Source organism: Vipera ursinii (genome assembly GCF_947247035.1).
Source record: "Vipera ursinii genome assembly, chromosome: 10".
NCBI lineage: Eukaryota > Metazoa > Chordata > Lepidosauria > Squamata > Viperidae > Vipera > Vipera ursinii.
In genome coordinates, this window is record NC_139520.1 from 2,209,770 (window position 1) to 2,224,774 (window position 15,005).

Genomic DNA, 15,005 nt, shown 5'->3' on the forward strand with positions numbered 1-15,005 from the left:
ACTATATTGTAAACATATTGCAGTATTATCAGCATTCAGATAATCTAATATTAACAGAAATTTGATGGCATTTCATGAAACCAAGCTGTGCTGCTAATTTATAGAATGTAATGCCTTCTATAATTTTGTACCAGATGGGCTTCAACATTTTGCAAGGGTATCAGATGACAGCTTGGATAATTCAGAGGATGCTTCTCATTTTCAAAATAGCTATGTAAGACTCCTGGAATAAAGTGGGTAGGATCCACTTAGGAATATTATGAGGGAAGGTTGAAAGCCAGACCCATATATCTGTTCTCCATCTTGCCTTTGGTTCCATCAAAGCATCTTCTAGTCTGACAACGCAATGGTCTACAACAGGGTTGTCTATTTCCCAGGCAAGGGATTGCCCATTTATAATAGTTCAGTTCACATTGAGTAGTAGAAATCTTTAAGCATCTCTGAAATTCTGCCACTTACTCAGCGAGGGAGGTGCGGCCTGAAATGACGACTCTGGGAAGCTATGCTGCATGTGGCAGAAGCTGGATCTGCTCCATCGGTGGTGCCAGGAGATGGGGCAGCTTAAGTGATTCATCTTCGCAACTTCCAGATTGGTCGTCTTGGACTGGAGCAAGGCTTTAGTGTCACCTCAGCAAATGTCAGCCACAGTCTGGGGCTAGAAACGCCAAGCCAGTGTTCATCCCTGATCCCATTATCAACCGCTTTACGCAACACTGGAAGCTGTAGTAAATGTCATAATCAAGCTGATTTAGACAATCCTGGATCCACCTTTAAACAAAAGTTTGGCTCACGTGCTACTTTATGTCTAACAAATTGTTTAAAGGGGAGCCAAGGAGCCGCTGAGGCGATTCCAGAAATGTTCTCCACCACAGCTGAGGAAAGGAGGGTCTCCCAGCCCGGCTTCTCAGGCTTTTGCCTGGTTTCCTTCCAGAGCCAGGAAGCGCCGGGGGAGGCCAGGGAGAGGAATCGGCCTGGCAGCTGCTTGGCTGGCGTTGGTCGCAGGAGCTCCGGCCTTCGGATCCCTCTCTCCACGAGCGGCCGAGATTTCCCCGCCCCGCACGAGGCCAGGCGGGCCCGTCCGAGGGGGCTTTGGAAGCAGACCTTCACCTTCACCCTGCCGGCCGCTCTGCCTGGGGCGGCGGGTCCCCACCTCCCGCCCCTCCCCTTCCCCACCAGCCCGCGGGAGGAGAGCGGAGCGCCCTTCGCCAGCCCGGGCTGGGCGGGCCAGAGAGGCTTCTCGGCAGCGCAGGATGCGGAGCCTGGCCGGATGGAGCGCTGCCCTGCTCCTGGCGCTCCTTCAGCCCGGCCGGGCCTTCTGGTTCTTCAACGTGCTCTTCCCGCCCAGCACCACCCCAGAAGCCGCCGGCTCCAACGGGACGCCCCCCGTGGTGCTGGGTGAGTGGGCCGGGGACAGCCCGGGGGCCGCGGGCGGGGAGGGAGGCAGGTGCCACTGGGTTCTTCCCGAGAAGGGGCTTCCCTGCACGAGACGGAAGGGCGGGCACGGGGGGCTCTCGGTGCCCGCTTCAGAGCCCGGGCGGTCCCCGCGAGAGCCGGCAGAGGAGACCGGGGCGAGAGCCGCCTGGCAGCAGAAGGGCCCGGGCTCGCTGCGCGGCCTCTCGCAGGCGGCTAGCAGTAGGTCGGAGGCGAAGCTGACCGGTGACCGAATCACTCTGCAGCCGCTGGGATGGCAGATCCCGGGGAGGCCAAGCTCCCGCGGACACGTGGCAGCGCCCGGTTCCTTTTTCCAGCGTCTGAACACTCTGCCACTGAAGAAGCACTCAGGGGAGGCCGGGTCCGAGAGGAGCTGACCGTTTCCCTTTGACCGGCTGCCTTGCGCCGGGGGGGGGGCGAGCCCCAAGCACGGTGCCTGAGCGGGGCCGGCGGCCTTGTGCTCCAGGCACCCTTGGCCGCTCCCCACCCATCGCCCTGCTTCGCTCACAGGGCTGCGGGCGGCGGGGCATCTTGCCGTTGCTGCTCTGCCGGGCATCGGAGGGACGGAGGTGCCTGGGAAGGGAGAGCGAGTCTGCAAAGCTTTGGATGGGGGGCATCAGGAGCCCAGCTCTGCCACGAGCGGGAAGCTGCCGAATGGCCGGCAGCTGCCAGTGTTCAAGGAATGACCCTTTTGCACGCTGGGTTTGGAGATGGACGGAGGTCTGACTCTCCTTCCATTCACAATCCAGATGTTGGTGTCTCCCCATGCGGTGGCCCATTAAAATGCAGAATGAAGTCAAATCAGATCTGGAAGCTAACTTTACCAACTGCACAGCCACCACTTTTAAGCAGGTAACTTGCAGTTTGCTTCTCCTTAGTTCTTTAAACTCATTTAGACACAAACAAGTTAGGAATTCCTAAGAATCTGCCTTGAGCTCTTCTCACAAGTTGCTGCAGACATTTAGCAGAATGTTCTTTTTTGGAGGAGAAAGAGGAGCTGAGTCTGCTCTTGTTCAAAGAGGCAGCTGCAGGTGGGAAGCCAGAGAAGATCCTGGGGGCTCCCAGCAATGGGAAGAAGGGCCACCACTTTGGTGTGGTCTTCTTTGCTCTGCTGCTGCTGCAACAGAAAGGGTAAAGCCCCCCCCCAAATCCCCCTTTCCGTGGCAGTGAAAAGGAGCAAGCACGCTGCCCCACATGACCCTGCAGCCAGCCTGCCTGCCTCCCTTTGATCTCGGAGATTATCTTCTTGCACAGAGTAGTGGCTCCTGAATGGCGCTTGCTGGACTTTGCCTTGTTTGCATGACACTGTTTGTCTGGAGGGAACAGCCAGCATAGTTCCCATCAGAACTGCAGGGACAGCAGGGCCATGGAAAAAACCAGGAGGGCTGGGGGTTGGGTTCCCAAAGATCCCCAGAGGCAGGGCCACTTCCGGAGCTAAGAACCCATCTGGCACCTTCCCTGGCTCAAGGTTGACAGGGAAGGCAGACATTTCAGCGTGCAGAATGCCTCCTGGCCCCTGCAGAGGCATTTCTGCAGTAAATGGCTCATCATGTTCATTAAGCAGATGTACTTCTCAGACTGTACAATCCTGAAATGTGTAATTATCAATGTTTAATTGCAACAGGTGAGTACAATGCAGTCAAATGAAGTAACATAGATGTCTGCAGGGTATGGCTAAAAAAGTCAAGATGACAACCACGATAGTGCGGTCAAAACTTTGTCCACCTTTTTTGTGATGGCCATCATGACCCACAGACCACACCTGGTGGATGCCTGGAGAAGATATAAAAATTGAGGAGGAGGAAGAAGACCCCCCCAAAGGCAGATGGACTCTCAAATCTCTGCATCTGTTCTGACATGGGAAATGGCACAGAAACAGACAGATGACTCCCACGGCTGTGAGGCACCCTACCGAGGCTGGTATCCTGTGTCCCCACCCCTGATTTTAAACAGGGTGGCTCCTGACCCCCAAGGCCGCTTGCTACTTTGGGACATGTCCAGAGGGTGCTTCCCCCTGCTCTTGGCAAATCGGCTGTCCGGACCATCAGGGATCTGCCTCAGCCAGCCTCCCTCTTTAGCGCTAACAGACGCCCTCTTTCTCCTTGACCTTTTGCCAGGAAATGGGCCTTTGCCACCCACCCCCGCTAGGACAGTGAGTGGTGGATGGGAGAACTGCCAGTTCCTTGCAGGCTAAAACATACAAAGAACGGCTGCAGGACTTGGGTTTGGCTAGTCTAAAGAAAAGAAGAAATAGGGGAGACATGATAGCAGTATTCCAGTATTTCAGGGGGGCAAATTATTCTCCAAAGCACCAGAGGAACAAGAAACAATGGTTGGAAACTGACCAAAGAGAAAAGCAACCTGGAATTAAGGAGAAGCATCCTGACAGCGAGGACAATTAACCAGGGGAATAGCTTGCCCCCAGAAATCGTGGGCGCTCCATCACTGGAGATTTTTTAAGAAGAGGCTAGACAGTCACTTGTCTGAAATAGTATAGGTTTTTTTTTAATCCCATTTATATCCCATCCTTCTCCAAAGACTCAGGGCAGCTTACAATCTAAGAAGCACAAATCAATGTGCTTAGCAATAGCCTTCATTCTATGTATATGCCTGCTTATTAGGGCTTTCACACACACCCCAAGCGGCATTATTACAAAGTCTGCTTATTGCCCCCAACAATCTGGGTCCTCATTTTACCTACCTCGGAAGGATGGAAGGCTGAGTCAACCTTGAGCTGGTGGGACTCGAACCTGCACTAATTGCAGGCAGCTGGTGTTACTTAAGGAGGCATTAGCCCACTGCTCCAAGACTCTCCTGCCTGAGCAGGGGGCTGGACTAGAAGACCTCCAAGGTCCCTTCCAGCTATTCTGCTTCTTCTTAATTGCTGCTGAGGTTTTTCTAGTGGGACAACCCAGGTGGGAGTTGTTAATTTATCTCCCTCTAGGGTCTTTATTCCTTCCTTTCTTGTGATGCCCTATATCAAAAAGCACACATTTAGGTGAATGGCTCTCAACGTTGATAAGATTTGGAAAACAGGAAGGGGGAGGAACACGAGCCAAGAGATAAAGGAGAGAGGAGGAAAAGATTGAGAGAGAAAGAGGCAATGTGGCTACAACTCCTCTGACAAGTCTTCTCTCAGCCAACCGCTCACTGTGGGGGGAGCAGCGCCTTATGACAGAGCAGGGGAAGGAAAGAGAGAGCTGGGTCCATTAATCCTAAGCAGAGGTACTGAAGAAAGGGGGGGGGGAGGAGGGGAGCCTCAGAACCATCACCTTCATAAGGCCCCTCTCCATGAAGTGGGCCCTTTCGTGGACGTGCAGGGCTGGTGGGTGGTCAAAGAGGCCAAGGGGCTCCAAAGCACCTGCCCCTCTTAGGGCGGGAAGGCTGCTCGGGGATGGGGTGGCAAGAGGAGAAATGGGGGAGAAATTGCCAGATCAATGCTGGGGAACAGGAAGGGTGAGAGTCCCAGAAAATGCGATTGACATTTTGATCTAATTCTATTTCAATTTCCTGCATATTAACCCTTAATTCAGGCATCATCCAAATCATATAAATTCTCGACCAAGATTTATGACTATTAGAATAAAATGTATATTGTGATTTTCCTGGGTTCGTTTCTCTTGTACACCAATTTCCTCTATCATGTTAAAAAAGTCTTAGTTAATCTTTTTCTTCCTTGTTTCCCTAATTTACTGCTTTTATAATGTAATGTCCCATCTGCTATTGCATTAAAATCCCCAATTAAGCATATATTTTGATATTCTATTTCTACTATTTTTCTGTGAAGGTTTTAATAAAGTTTTCCAAGTTTTGAATTTTCCAAAAATTTATGATGTTGGTTTTTTATGTGTGTCTCTTGCAAACAAATTATATCAATGTTTAATTTCTGTGGTTGTTTGAAAATTCTGTTTTTGATGGAAAAAATTTTCAGTGAAAAATTCCATTTTCCTTCTCCATTTTGATTTACTTATATTTAGGTCTTGTTGATCTCGTAATCCTCTGCTCTCTTACTGTTCCCTTCTCTTTTTCTTCTTCCACTTGTGTAGTTGTTTCCTCTATTGTTTGTTCTGTCTGTTTCTGGCTTTTTCCATCCTCTTGTTGATATTGTGTTCTTTCTCCCAGAAATGCTCTATATCTTTCATCAAAATCCTCTGCCTTCTACACCGAATCCAATTGATATCTTGTATTATTCCAATTGATTAGAATCCCTTCTGGCATTAGCCATCTAAAATTTACTCCTTTTGCAATCAGCTTTATAGTCAAGAAATGATATTGTCTTTGAGTGTCCCTTATTCTCTTGGGAATCTGTTTCAGCACTACTATTTCTTTATCTATATGTTGTAATGGGTCATCTCTGATTCTTAATATCTCACCCCGTTGTTTTCTTCATAAATCTTACATGGACTTCTCTGGGCAATTTGTGTTTCCTCACGTAACTTGAATTCATTCTAAATATTTCTATAAGCTGACTTTGTAAAAATGCCGCTTGGGGGGCCCAAAAGCCCTAATTAGCAGGTATATACATAGAATGAAGGCTATTGCTAAGCACATTGTGCTTTAGATTGTAAGCTGCCCTGAGTCTTCGGAGAAGGGCGGGATATAAATGGGATTAAAAAAATATTCATCCACTTCTTGCTGCATCTCCAATCTTTCAATTTTTAGGGCCTCTGCTAATAGATTAATAATCACTTTTGCTGTATCTTCCTCTTCAGCTATGTTCTGGAATCTCAAATAGTGTACAGCTTTCTCCATTTCCAAGGCAGCAACCGCTCCTTCTAAGTTTTGATTTGCTTGTTCTAATCTTTCATTCTGTCATTAGTGCTTCAATTTTTCCCCCAGTATCTTCTGATTGATCTTCCACCTTCTAAATTCTTTGTTCATTTTTAAGAATCATTTGTTGATGAACCTCAAATTGTGTCTTTATGTCAAGCATTTGTTTGTTTAGCTTATCAAGATTGCTTTTTGTTTCTTGGTGATTCTTCTACATAATTTCTTTCATTAGTTGTAAAGTCACGTGCATCTCTTTTTGGAGATTGTTTGCCTTCTCTCGTTGTAACATTGCTTCAATAGATCCCTGACTTACTGGATTAGATGTTCTAGAAGAGGGTGTAGAAGCAGGGTTTTTTGTAATTTTAGTGAGGTTTGGTACACTCATTGTTCAATCAGGCAAATTTTGTAAATCCACAGGGAGAAGAGAAAAAAGAAGCCAACTGCTTTAGGCTATAATTCAACTTTAGAAAAAGAAATCCCACTACTTTAGGCTATAATCCAAGTTTAAAAAGAAGCCAACTACTTTAGGTTATAATCCAAGTTTTAAAAAGGGCCAACTGCTTTAAACTGTAATGCAACATTAAAAAAAACAATTGCATAAGTCTAATCCAGATATTTCTGTCAGTTCAAAAATTTAAAAAACCCTCTGTTTCTAAATAGTTTCTATAATAGTTATGTCTAGAGTTAGATGTAGTTAAAAAAATCTTTTTTTCTTTTATAGAATCACAATGTTCTTGTTTAGCACAGATGTTTCAAGGTCATCACTCTTCTGATTCTTTCTGTATTATTGTAGTATCCTCCTTCACCACTAGATGTCCTCATTAATTGTAATGTGTCTATCCAGTAATAAAACTTTTATTTAAAATGCTGTTTCACAACAAAGTAAAAAAATCTTCCCAAATCAAAAAAGCCAAAAAAAAATTATCTTTTTTTTTCAATCAGTCTCAAATCTTTTCTGTATATTTTTTTATATTCTTTAATTTTGTTTCCCCATTTCAGATTTCTCGCAGCTTTTAACGTTCCTCTTCCCAAGTCTTCCTGGGTTTTTTACTTTAAAAAATTATCCAATTCAGGGATTTATATTTTAAAAGTCCATAGGGAAGAGAAATAAAGAACAATCTCAGCCAGATCTCATGTGTTGTTGACAGTCAGCTGTTCAGCAGCAATGCCGCGGCTCTTTGCTTCTTCCCCAGCTGTCTATGGCCTGGGCTGTCTGCGTATTTGCTGGCAGCCTTTCTCCCACCTGTTTAAAGAGTTTCCTGGGCCATTTTGGCCAACTGCCATTGGCTCCGAACTCCCAAGGTTTCCCTTCCTCCTCGTTGCCTCTCCAGGGCAACTTTCCGACCTCTCTGGGTCTCCAGATGAAGCGAAATTGGACTAGGAAACCAGAGCTCCGATTTCTTTAATCCGTGTCGCCATGACACCCGGAGTGAATTCTCTCATTGTGGTTGCTAAGCAAGATGTCCACATGTCTGATTTGCTGAACAACCACAATCCTGGCTCTCCTCATTGCAGTCGTTAAGTGTTAAGCAACTGCCCAAGTCATTTAGCGGATGGAGCGAAAGAGCTGCCTGCCAAAAGATGTGCAGCTCCCCTCCATGTGCAGAAGGGAACTCCTGGGCTGGGCTGGAGGAAAAGTCTCTCCAATCTTGGTGATCTGAGCTTCTTTTCTCCAGCCCAGCACTGGAGTTCTCCTCCCCACCGTCCAACGTGACTTGCCGCAGGACAGATCCTTTCTTATCTCTACTTGGTGCTTCATGGACTTTTCATAATTAAAAAGGCAGACTACAAAAGGACAGATGATGTGCATCCAGAAAGATCAAACACAACCAAATGCCATTTTAGGGGGGGGCTCACCCCCAACCCTATCTACAGGTCAAGAAGAATAATGGGGTTTCCCCTTACGAGGAAATGTCTGGGGCAATCCTCTTCTGGTGGGCAGGAGCAGCCTAGCCAGCTGCAGTTGTTTGCAGAGGATGGACAGGACGGTAGGGAGATACACTTGCCACTTACTTTCAGGACACAGTTGAAGCCAGAAGAAGGGGAGGGCCCAGGTATACAGGAGGGCACACAGGAACCCCCATTTTGTCCATTTGGTTTGGGGATGGAAAGGCAGTTGCCTTCTCTGTTTCTCTGTCGCTGCAGTGCCTGGGTTCCTCGGGAATCAGCTGGAGGCGAAGTTGGACAAGCCAGATGTGGTGAACTGGATGTGTTATCGCAAGACTGAGGATTACTTTACCATCTGGCTGAACCTCAACATGTTCCTGCCTTTTGGAGTGGACTGTTGGATCGACAACACAAGGTATGTCTGTGGGGGAGCCGCTCTCTCTCTTCCCAGACAGAAGCAAGCCTCCCCCCCCCCAGGCACACCATCTCTACTCTTGGCCTCTCCTCTGCCTGTTGGGATGGGGTCCTTGTGGCCCCCATCGCAATTTCCCATAGTTATCCCTGGCTCCCAGACCAAGGAGGAGAGGGGGTGATGCCGAGGGAGAGGGGGACCCCAAAGACACCCCTCAAGCAGTAAATTGAGGAGCATCTCCCAAACACATGATATTGTGCTAAGCCATTATTTGTTTTATACAACATAAGTGGGTGACTAGCACAAGCTCTGCTAAACCATAAACCACGATTTATGAACAGTGGCCGATTCAAGAGCATGCTAAGCCAAAAGTTAGCAAAGCATTTTGGGACATTGCAGTCACTGAGTGCGTCTCTCATTCACTTCACCTCAGCTCTGAGTGCAAATATGATCCCCTAACTTTCCAATAGAAGCTCTCAGTATTAACTTTTTCTGGGAACATCTCTTCCCCCCAGTCCCCTAGTGAACCTCAGAGAATTACTGATTTTGTAATTATAGACTGCCTGGTCTCTATCATGGTCACTGATCCTGATGGACTCATTGCTTTTACCTTGGGACACGCAGGCTGGACTGGGGGCTCCCATTTCCTGCCCCCCTGCCACTTCATCAACTGTTAGGCAGGCTGAGTTCAGGCCTGCCTTAGATTAGAAGTCCAGTCCCCCCGAGTCCTTCGGGAAAGGGCGGTATATAAATCCAATAAAATAAAAATAAATAAACAGCTGGCAGGCATCAAGAAGGGCTTCACGGTCCAAGCCCACATTGCTATTTCAGCAGTTAGTTTTAATCATGGCTTTAACATCCCTGAAAAGGTGGCCAACTCCTGTTTTAAGATGGCTAGACAAACGTGGCAGGGATTGCCCAGTGCAGCAGGCCTCTCCCTCCCCTGGCAGCCCTCAATCTCCCCCATGCCCTCTAGGCTGATACTTAATGGTGGGGGTCAGATTCTGACAGGAGGGAGACTCCCCATGCCCCACGGTGCCATTTGGTGGCTCAGTGGGAGCCTTCTTTTTCAGGACCTGTTGGCAGAGACCACAAACCCAGGAGGCAGCCGGGAGGCCTCCAGTCCACACGATTTGAGGCATCAACCTGGACAGTAGATCTAAAGGATTAAGGCTTGGAGTTTTTAGATCAAAGCTGCTAGTGATCCTGAGTGTGATACCTATCCCCTTAAAGTTCTCCGGTAAAGGTGGTCTTTATTGGAAGTGGACAGCCTAAAATAATGATTGTGTTTTCTCTTGACCCGCCCTTGGGGGACACAGAGTGATTTACAATAAAACCACCCGGAGGATAACCAACTCCCCTGGGGTCCACATCAGAGTTCCCGGGTTTGGCCAGACCTTTTCCGTGGAATACCTGGACGGTGGCAAATTGGCTGGTAAGAATGAGGGAGGGAGGAGGCCCCACCCCAAACAGCTCTTCCCTCTTGACCTGTATGGCAGGTTGCTTCTAGCCCTGGGCCTCTTCAGGCATCCTCTGCCAGCACTTCTGAGTAGCATTTCTCCAACAACAGAACTTGGTCTATGATGTGAAGGGACCTGTATTTAGCATTGTTTCTCTAAAGCAGTGGTTGGAAACCTTGTTTTTTATCAGGATGGCAATCCAGAATGGGTCAGGATGAGCCAACACTCAGCCCTTGGGTCAAATCCAGCCCCAAATACTGGAAAAAAGCAGCTTAGGAAAGCCAGCCCAGCTTTTCCTGAGCTGGAGAGAAATCCAACAGGGTGAAATACATCCTCAAATGACTTCTTCCGAGTCTTTGGTTTCCCCGGATTCCCGGGTGTTCCTGAATTAAATAATGGCAGAGAGTTTGGGCCGTAGGCTGCCTATGACTGGTCTTTGTTGGCGTGGGCTGCCTGCACAAGGGCCCTCCCTCCATGGGGGTCCAATATAGTTATGATGACTGGAGGGGGGTAGCTCCTGACCAGGCAGCTCCACAGGCAGCTTTCTTGCCACTGTGGCAGAGCAACCACAGCCCTTCTTGGGTCAATTGGTGGCCATTCTCCCTTCAAGTAGAGATAGGTTTAGGGAGGACAATAATGCAGTGGAAATCACATTACGATTTTCCTGCTTTCTTGAAGGCATTGGAAACATGGGGGATCTTTGAGAGGTGCTCAGCGGAGGGCAACACTTTGGATTTCAAAAGTTGCTACCAGGCAGTGCAGGATCTGCGTGAATCTCTTGGGAATCACTTTGATCTTGGCGCCTTTTCTAAAAACCGCTTGGCTTCTCCTGACGGGGATCAAGAATGGTTTGGGAAGGAGATGAGCAGACGCCTGGACCATGAAACTCCAGGGGGGCCTTCGAGCCCCTTGCCCGAGGAGAGCCGTACCTGCCCTGCCCTCCACTAACCTCCCTTCTCTTAGGCTACATGCACACCCTGGTGCAGCACCTGGTCAACAACGGCTACGTGCGCGATCAGACCGTGAGAGCTGCTCCCTACGACTGGAGGCTCGGCCCCAGTGAGTACGCATGGACAGAGCGGGGGGCCTTGCTCTCGGAGGGGTATCAGCAGGGAGGGTGGGCCGAGGAGGGTCATCAGAACCCACCCTGAAGGACGCCCCCTATCAGCCATCTCCAACTCAGATCCTGCAGCAGGGGAGTCCATTTTTTCAACATTTCTTACTGTTTTCTGTTCTGCCGAAGGTGAATCAATCAATCACTAAAGCCTGATCGTTAGTTTCAGGCTTTCCATTGGCCATTCTTTTGTTTTTTTAACTGTCCCCCGCAAAGCAACCATAGGATCAAGGCAGGGGGCAAAGGAAGCCATTTTCTGCTCTCCACTGAAGAAAACTGGCATTAACTTTTTCCCAGTTAAGCATTCTTCTTTCACAAATCCGGGTTAAGAATGAAGAACACGGTCCATATGTGCCTGACAATATAGCAAGTCATCAGAGGGATTTAATATTTCCCACCTGGCTTCTCCATACTTGAAATCCTGACATGACAAATAACTGAATAAAATGCGACATGAAATGGAGAGATGGGGGGGGGGATGAAATTCCAGAGTGTTGCCTTGGGCATCCTTCCTTACAGCCCAACCTGGCGACTGGGGGGCAGCTGGAAGGCACCAAGGACCCAGAGCCTCAGCATCAGGGCTGACCATCAGGGTGAGAAAGGGGTCAAGGGTCAGCTGTCTTCCCCAGGAGCATCCCACCCCAATTCCCCTCACCTGCCCTTCCCACAGCGTTTACCGCAAGACTCCAAGGGACCGGAGATGGTTGGCTTGCAGCCTCGGGGGGGGGGGGGGCGGAACGAGTGGAAGGAGCCCTCTGGCACTGGGAAGATTCCCACTGGGGCCCAGAGGGTGGGGGTGCAGTTCCCCTCCCATGCTCCTCTTTCCACAGCCGAGCAAGAGGACTACTACTCCAAGCTGCAGGGCCTCATCGAAGAGATGTTTGAAGCCTACCAGAAGCCGGTTTTCCTGATTGGCCACAGCCTGGGCAACCTGCACATCCTCTACTTCCTGGTCCAGCAGCCGCAGGCCTGGAAGGACCGTTTTGTTCAGGGCTTCATTTCCCTCGGAGCCCCCTTTGGGGGAACAGTGAAAACCATGCGGGTCCTGGCTTCGGGTGAGTAGCTGCCTGGGTGCTGCAGCCCCGTCTCCCCGGGGCCTGCATGGAGCTGGGCTGCGCCAGCTGTTCTTCCTGGCTTCCAGCTTTCCCCATCCTGCCCACTAAAGATCCTGGGTGTATCTTGCCCCAACCTTCCCCACCCTTCTGAGGACAAAAAGGAGAGGCATCGATTTCTGTCTTTTCACCTGGTTTACCTTTAAGAAGAGGGAAGAATCCCTAGAAAACTGATCTTGTTAAGTTTATTCACCAGCTGTTCTCTGTGGCTGAATTAACATTGTAATGCAATTTTTTATTACAAATTAGCAAACCTGAAAGTGATAATGGAATAATGCAGTTCCACTGGTGCCATTTGCAGGTGACCATCAGGGCATTCCTGTTATGTCTAACATTAAATTGCGTGAGGAAAAGCGAATGTCCACAAACAGTCCCTGGCTGTTCCCGGCCCGCACAGCCTGGTCCGATACGCACGTCTTCATCTCTACCCCCTTCTACAACTACACCTACCGGGACTACCAGCAGTTCTTCCACGATATCAACTTTGAAGATGGCTGGTTCATGTGGAACGACAGCAAGGAGCTGCTGGAACGGCTGCCAGCCCCAGGCGTGGAGGTCTATTGCCTCTTTGGCACTGGATACCCCACTCCAGAGACCTACATTTATGACGACCGCTTTCCCTATGAGGACCCAGTGGATATCATTTATGGGGACGGGGATGAGTTGGTTAGCTGGCGCAACATAGAGCTGTGCAAGGGGTTTCACAACCAGCAGAATGAGAAAGTCCATGTCATGGAACTGCCTGGAGCCGAGCACCTCAACATGGTCTTTGACAATCGTACCCTGCAATACATCAGTGAAATCCTATTTGGGAACCTGGAGAATGCGACTGCCGCACAAGACCTCTGAATCTTCATATAAAGGGAAGCCCTCCCCACTGAGAAACTGGCTGCCGTTTCTTCTGCTAGCGTGGGGAGGGAACACGAATGCTCACACGGTCACAGCCCTGAAGCTGGAAACGCTCAAGGGAGCAGCTGCCTCCATTAATGCTGGCTGGCCCCCCAGGGTTTGTTCCCATTTTTCCACCACATTTTCAGGAGACCATTTAACAAGGCCAGAGCACCCGTACTGCTAATGGGCTTCTGCAGAGCAGCAGCCACTTTCCAGAAGTCCTAATGGTACGTGGCCAAGATCTTGGAAGGCTGGGCCTGGAGACGCTGCCAGAGGGGTGGGCAGATAAGAGAGGGCATAGCCTGCAGCTGTAGGGTGGGTGGAGCAAGAGACTCAGAAGAGGCCCTTCTTGGTTTCTCAGGCTGTAAAGGAGGCAGTGGGAGATCTGTACCTGCAGACTTGCAAGTTTCTGTTAATATAGTTTTACAATAAAGTACAATTAGTACATCTGGCCTTGTTTCTTGTCTGGTCTACCTTATAAGGCTGACATCAATCCTGCAAGTCTCTAACTCTCTTCCAAAGAGAAGAGTTTTAGGAATAGCCTCCGGTTGTCAAGGAACTCTGCTATCTGCTGAGCATCTAGCAGTAGCGTTGTTGTTAACCCCAGCAACAAATGGATGCACAATGACCAATTTGCATAAAGCCACGGTACAACACAACAGACAGAGCAGAATATGCCCCAACGTGGGGCAACACAACAAATCGCTCCTGCATTCCTAAGGGAGCTTGCTGGGAAAGTTCAGAGGGGATTAGGATCAGTTCTGGTCCTTCGCCACTCAGTGTAAAATGTTCATACTAGGGAGGCCAGTGGGGTTTGCCACTGATTGCACCAAAATGACCGTTTGCTGAAAGACAGCAGCGAAATGGGCAAGACCGGCCTTTGAGGGAAGTGATTCAGTGCTGGGCCATGCATGAATTTAAAGGATCCTTTGGGGATCCCATATCTACACATGAGTTAGCCATTCTCAAAAAAGATTTGAATATTAACACTGAGAAAGAATTCCAACTCCCCAGCATTGGCATCAACAATTGTGCCCTAGAAAGCAGTCACTCTGAAGGGAAAGGGGGGGCCGTGGCTACAAAGACCTGAGCAGACGGACAACTTGAAAGAGTTAACCATTCTCACTTATCTCAGATTCACTAGACCAGCTACAAAAGACACGGGTCTTTATAAAACTAAACTTGGAAAGCGTTTACCCCTAATAAGACAGAAAGAAGGTCACAAGTATTTAACAGCCTTCAATACAAAATTGGGCAAGTTCTAAGACAAATGATGCCTAAATGTGGAGCAGGGAGAGCAAGACCGAGCAGGGAACGTGGGAATGGCCCGGCTCCTTTCAGACCAGACATACAGGACATGGGGGGAGACCCAAATTCCTGATAAAGGGGCAGTTATCGCCTCTACAGGCTGTCGCAATCCATTTATGTTTCATTTCTAACTGTGCAAACCCAAATCTCACCCCCCCTTGGATTCTGCCATTCCCAAGGAGGAAAGGGAATAAACATGGGAGTCTATTGCCTCCATTTCCTCTCCTTAGATGTAATGTTTTGTTTATCTAGCCTGCCTGTTACCCATCACAATAAGATCTATGAGAGGCATTCTCTGATCTTACGAGCAACTAAGAAAGGGGGTGGGGAGATTCTGGTTTGTTTCTCTGGATGGAATGTGAAGGGGAAGAAGTGATTGTGTTACGAATGGACTGATGGTTCTCCCTTTCCCACGAGGGCCTTGCCACCTGAAACTTGACTGATCCGGAACTGACCAAATGGACTGAGAGGTGGGGTTTTGCTCGGGGATGCTTTAAAAATATTGATCTGTGAGGGGATTTTTCAGATCCTGTCTATTATACCCTCTGTTATCTATGTCTTAGTAAAAGTTCCTGCTTGGACAATCTTGCCTCCAAGAGTCTTTCTTAAGATGTGGATTG

The 15,005-nt window shown here is 48.8% G+C and overlaps 1 protein-coding gene across 1 annotated transcript; it reads left to right on the top strand.

Moving 5' to 3' along the window:
- The first annotated feature begins 20 nt into the window (after nt 1-20).
- LCAT (lecithin-cholesterol acyltransferase) lies at nt 21-14,271 on the top strand. The gene is made up of 6 exons (XM_083370457.1): nt 21-1,395; nt 8,347-8,503; nt 9,820-9,935; nt 10,924-11,019; nt 11,905-12,129; nt 12,488-14,271. Exons 1-6 carry the CDS (start codon nt 1,251-1,253, stop codon nt 13,033-13,035), a joined length of 1,287 nt encoding a protein of 428 aa, XP_083226583.1. The 5' UTR covers nt 21-1,250; the 3' UTR covers nt 13,036-14,271.
- The last annotated feature ends 734 nt before the right edge of the window (nt 14,272-15,005 follow it).

Bases quoted from the DNA above. Each gene is read 5' to 3' on its own strand.
- LCAT (XM_083370457.1), top strand. From the start codon at position 1,251: ATGCGGAGCCTGGCCGGATGGAGCGCTGCCCTGCTCCTGGCGCTCCTT. The intron at 8,504-9,819 runs GTATGTCTGTGG...TGGGGGACACAG, and splicing joins TGTTGGATCGACAACACAAG to AGTGATTTACAATAAAACCA. The intron at 11,020-11,904 runs GTGAGTACGCAT...CTCTTTCCACAG, and splicing joins CGACTGGAGGCTCGGCCCCA to CCGAGCAAGAGGACTACTAC.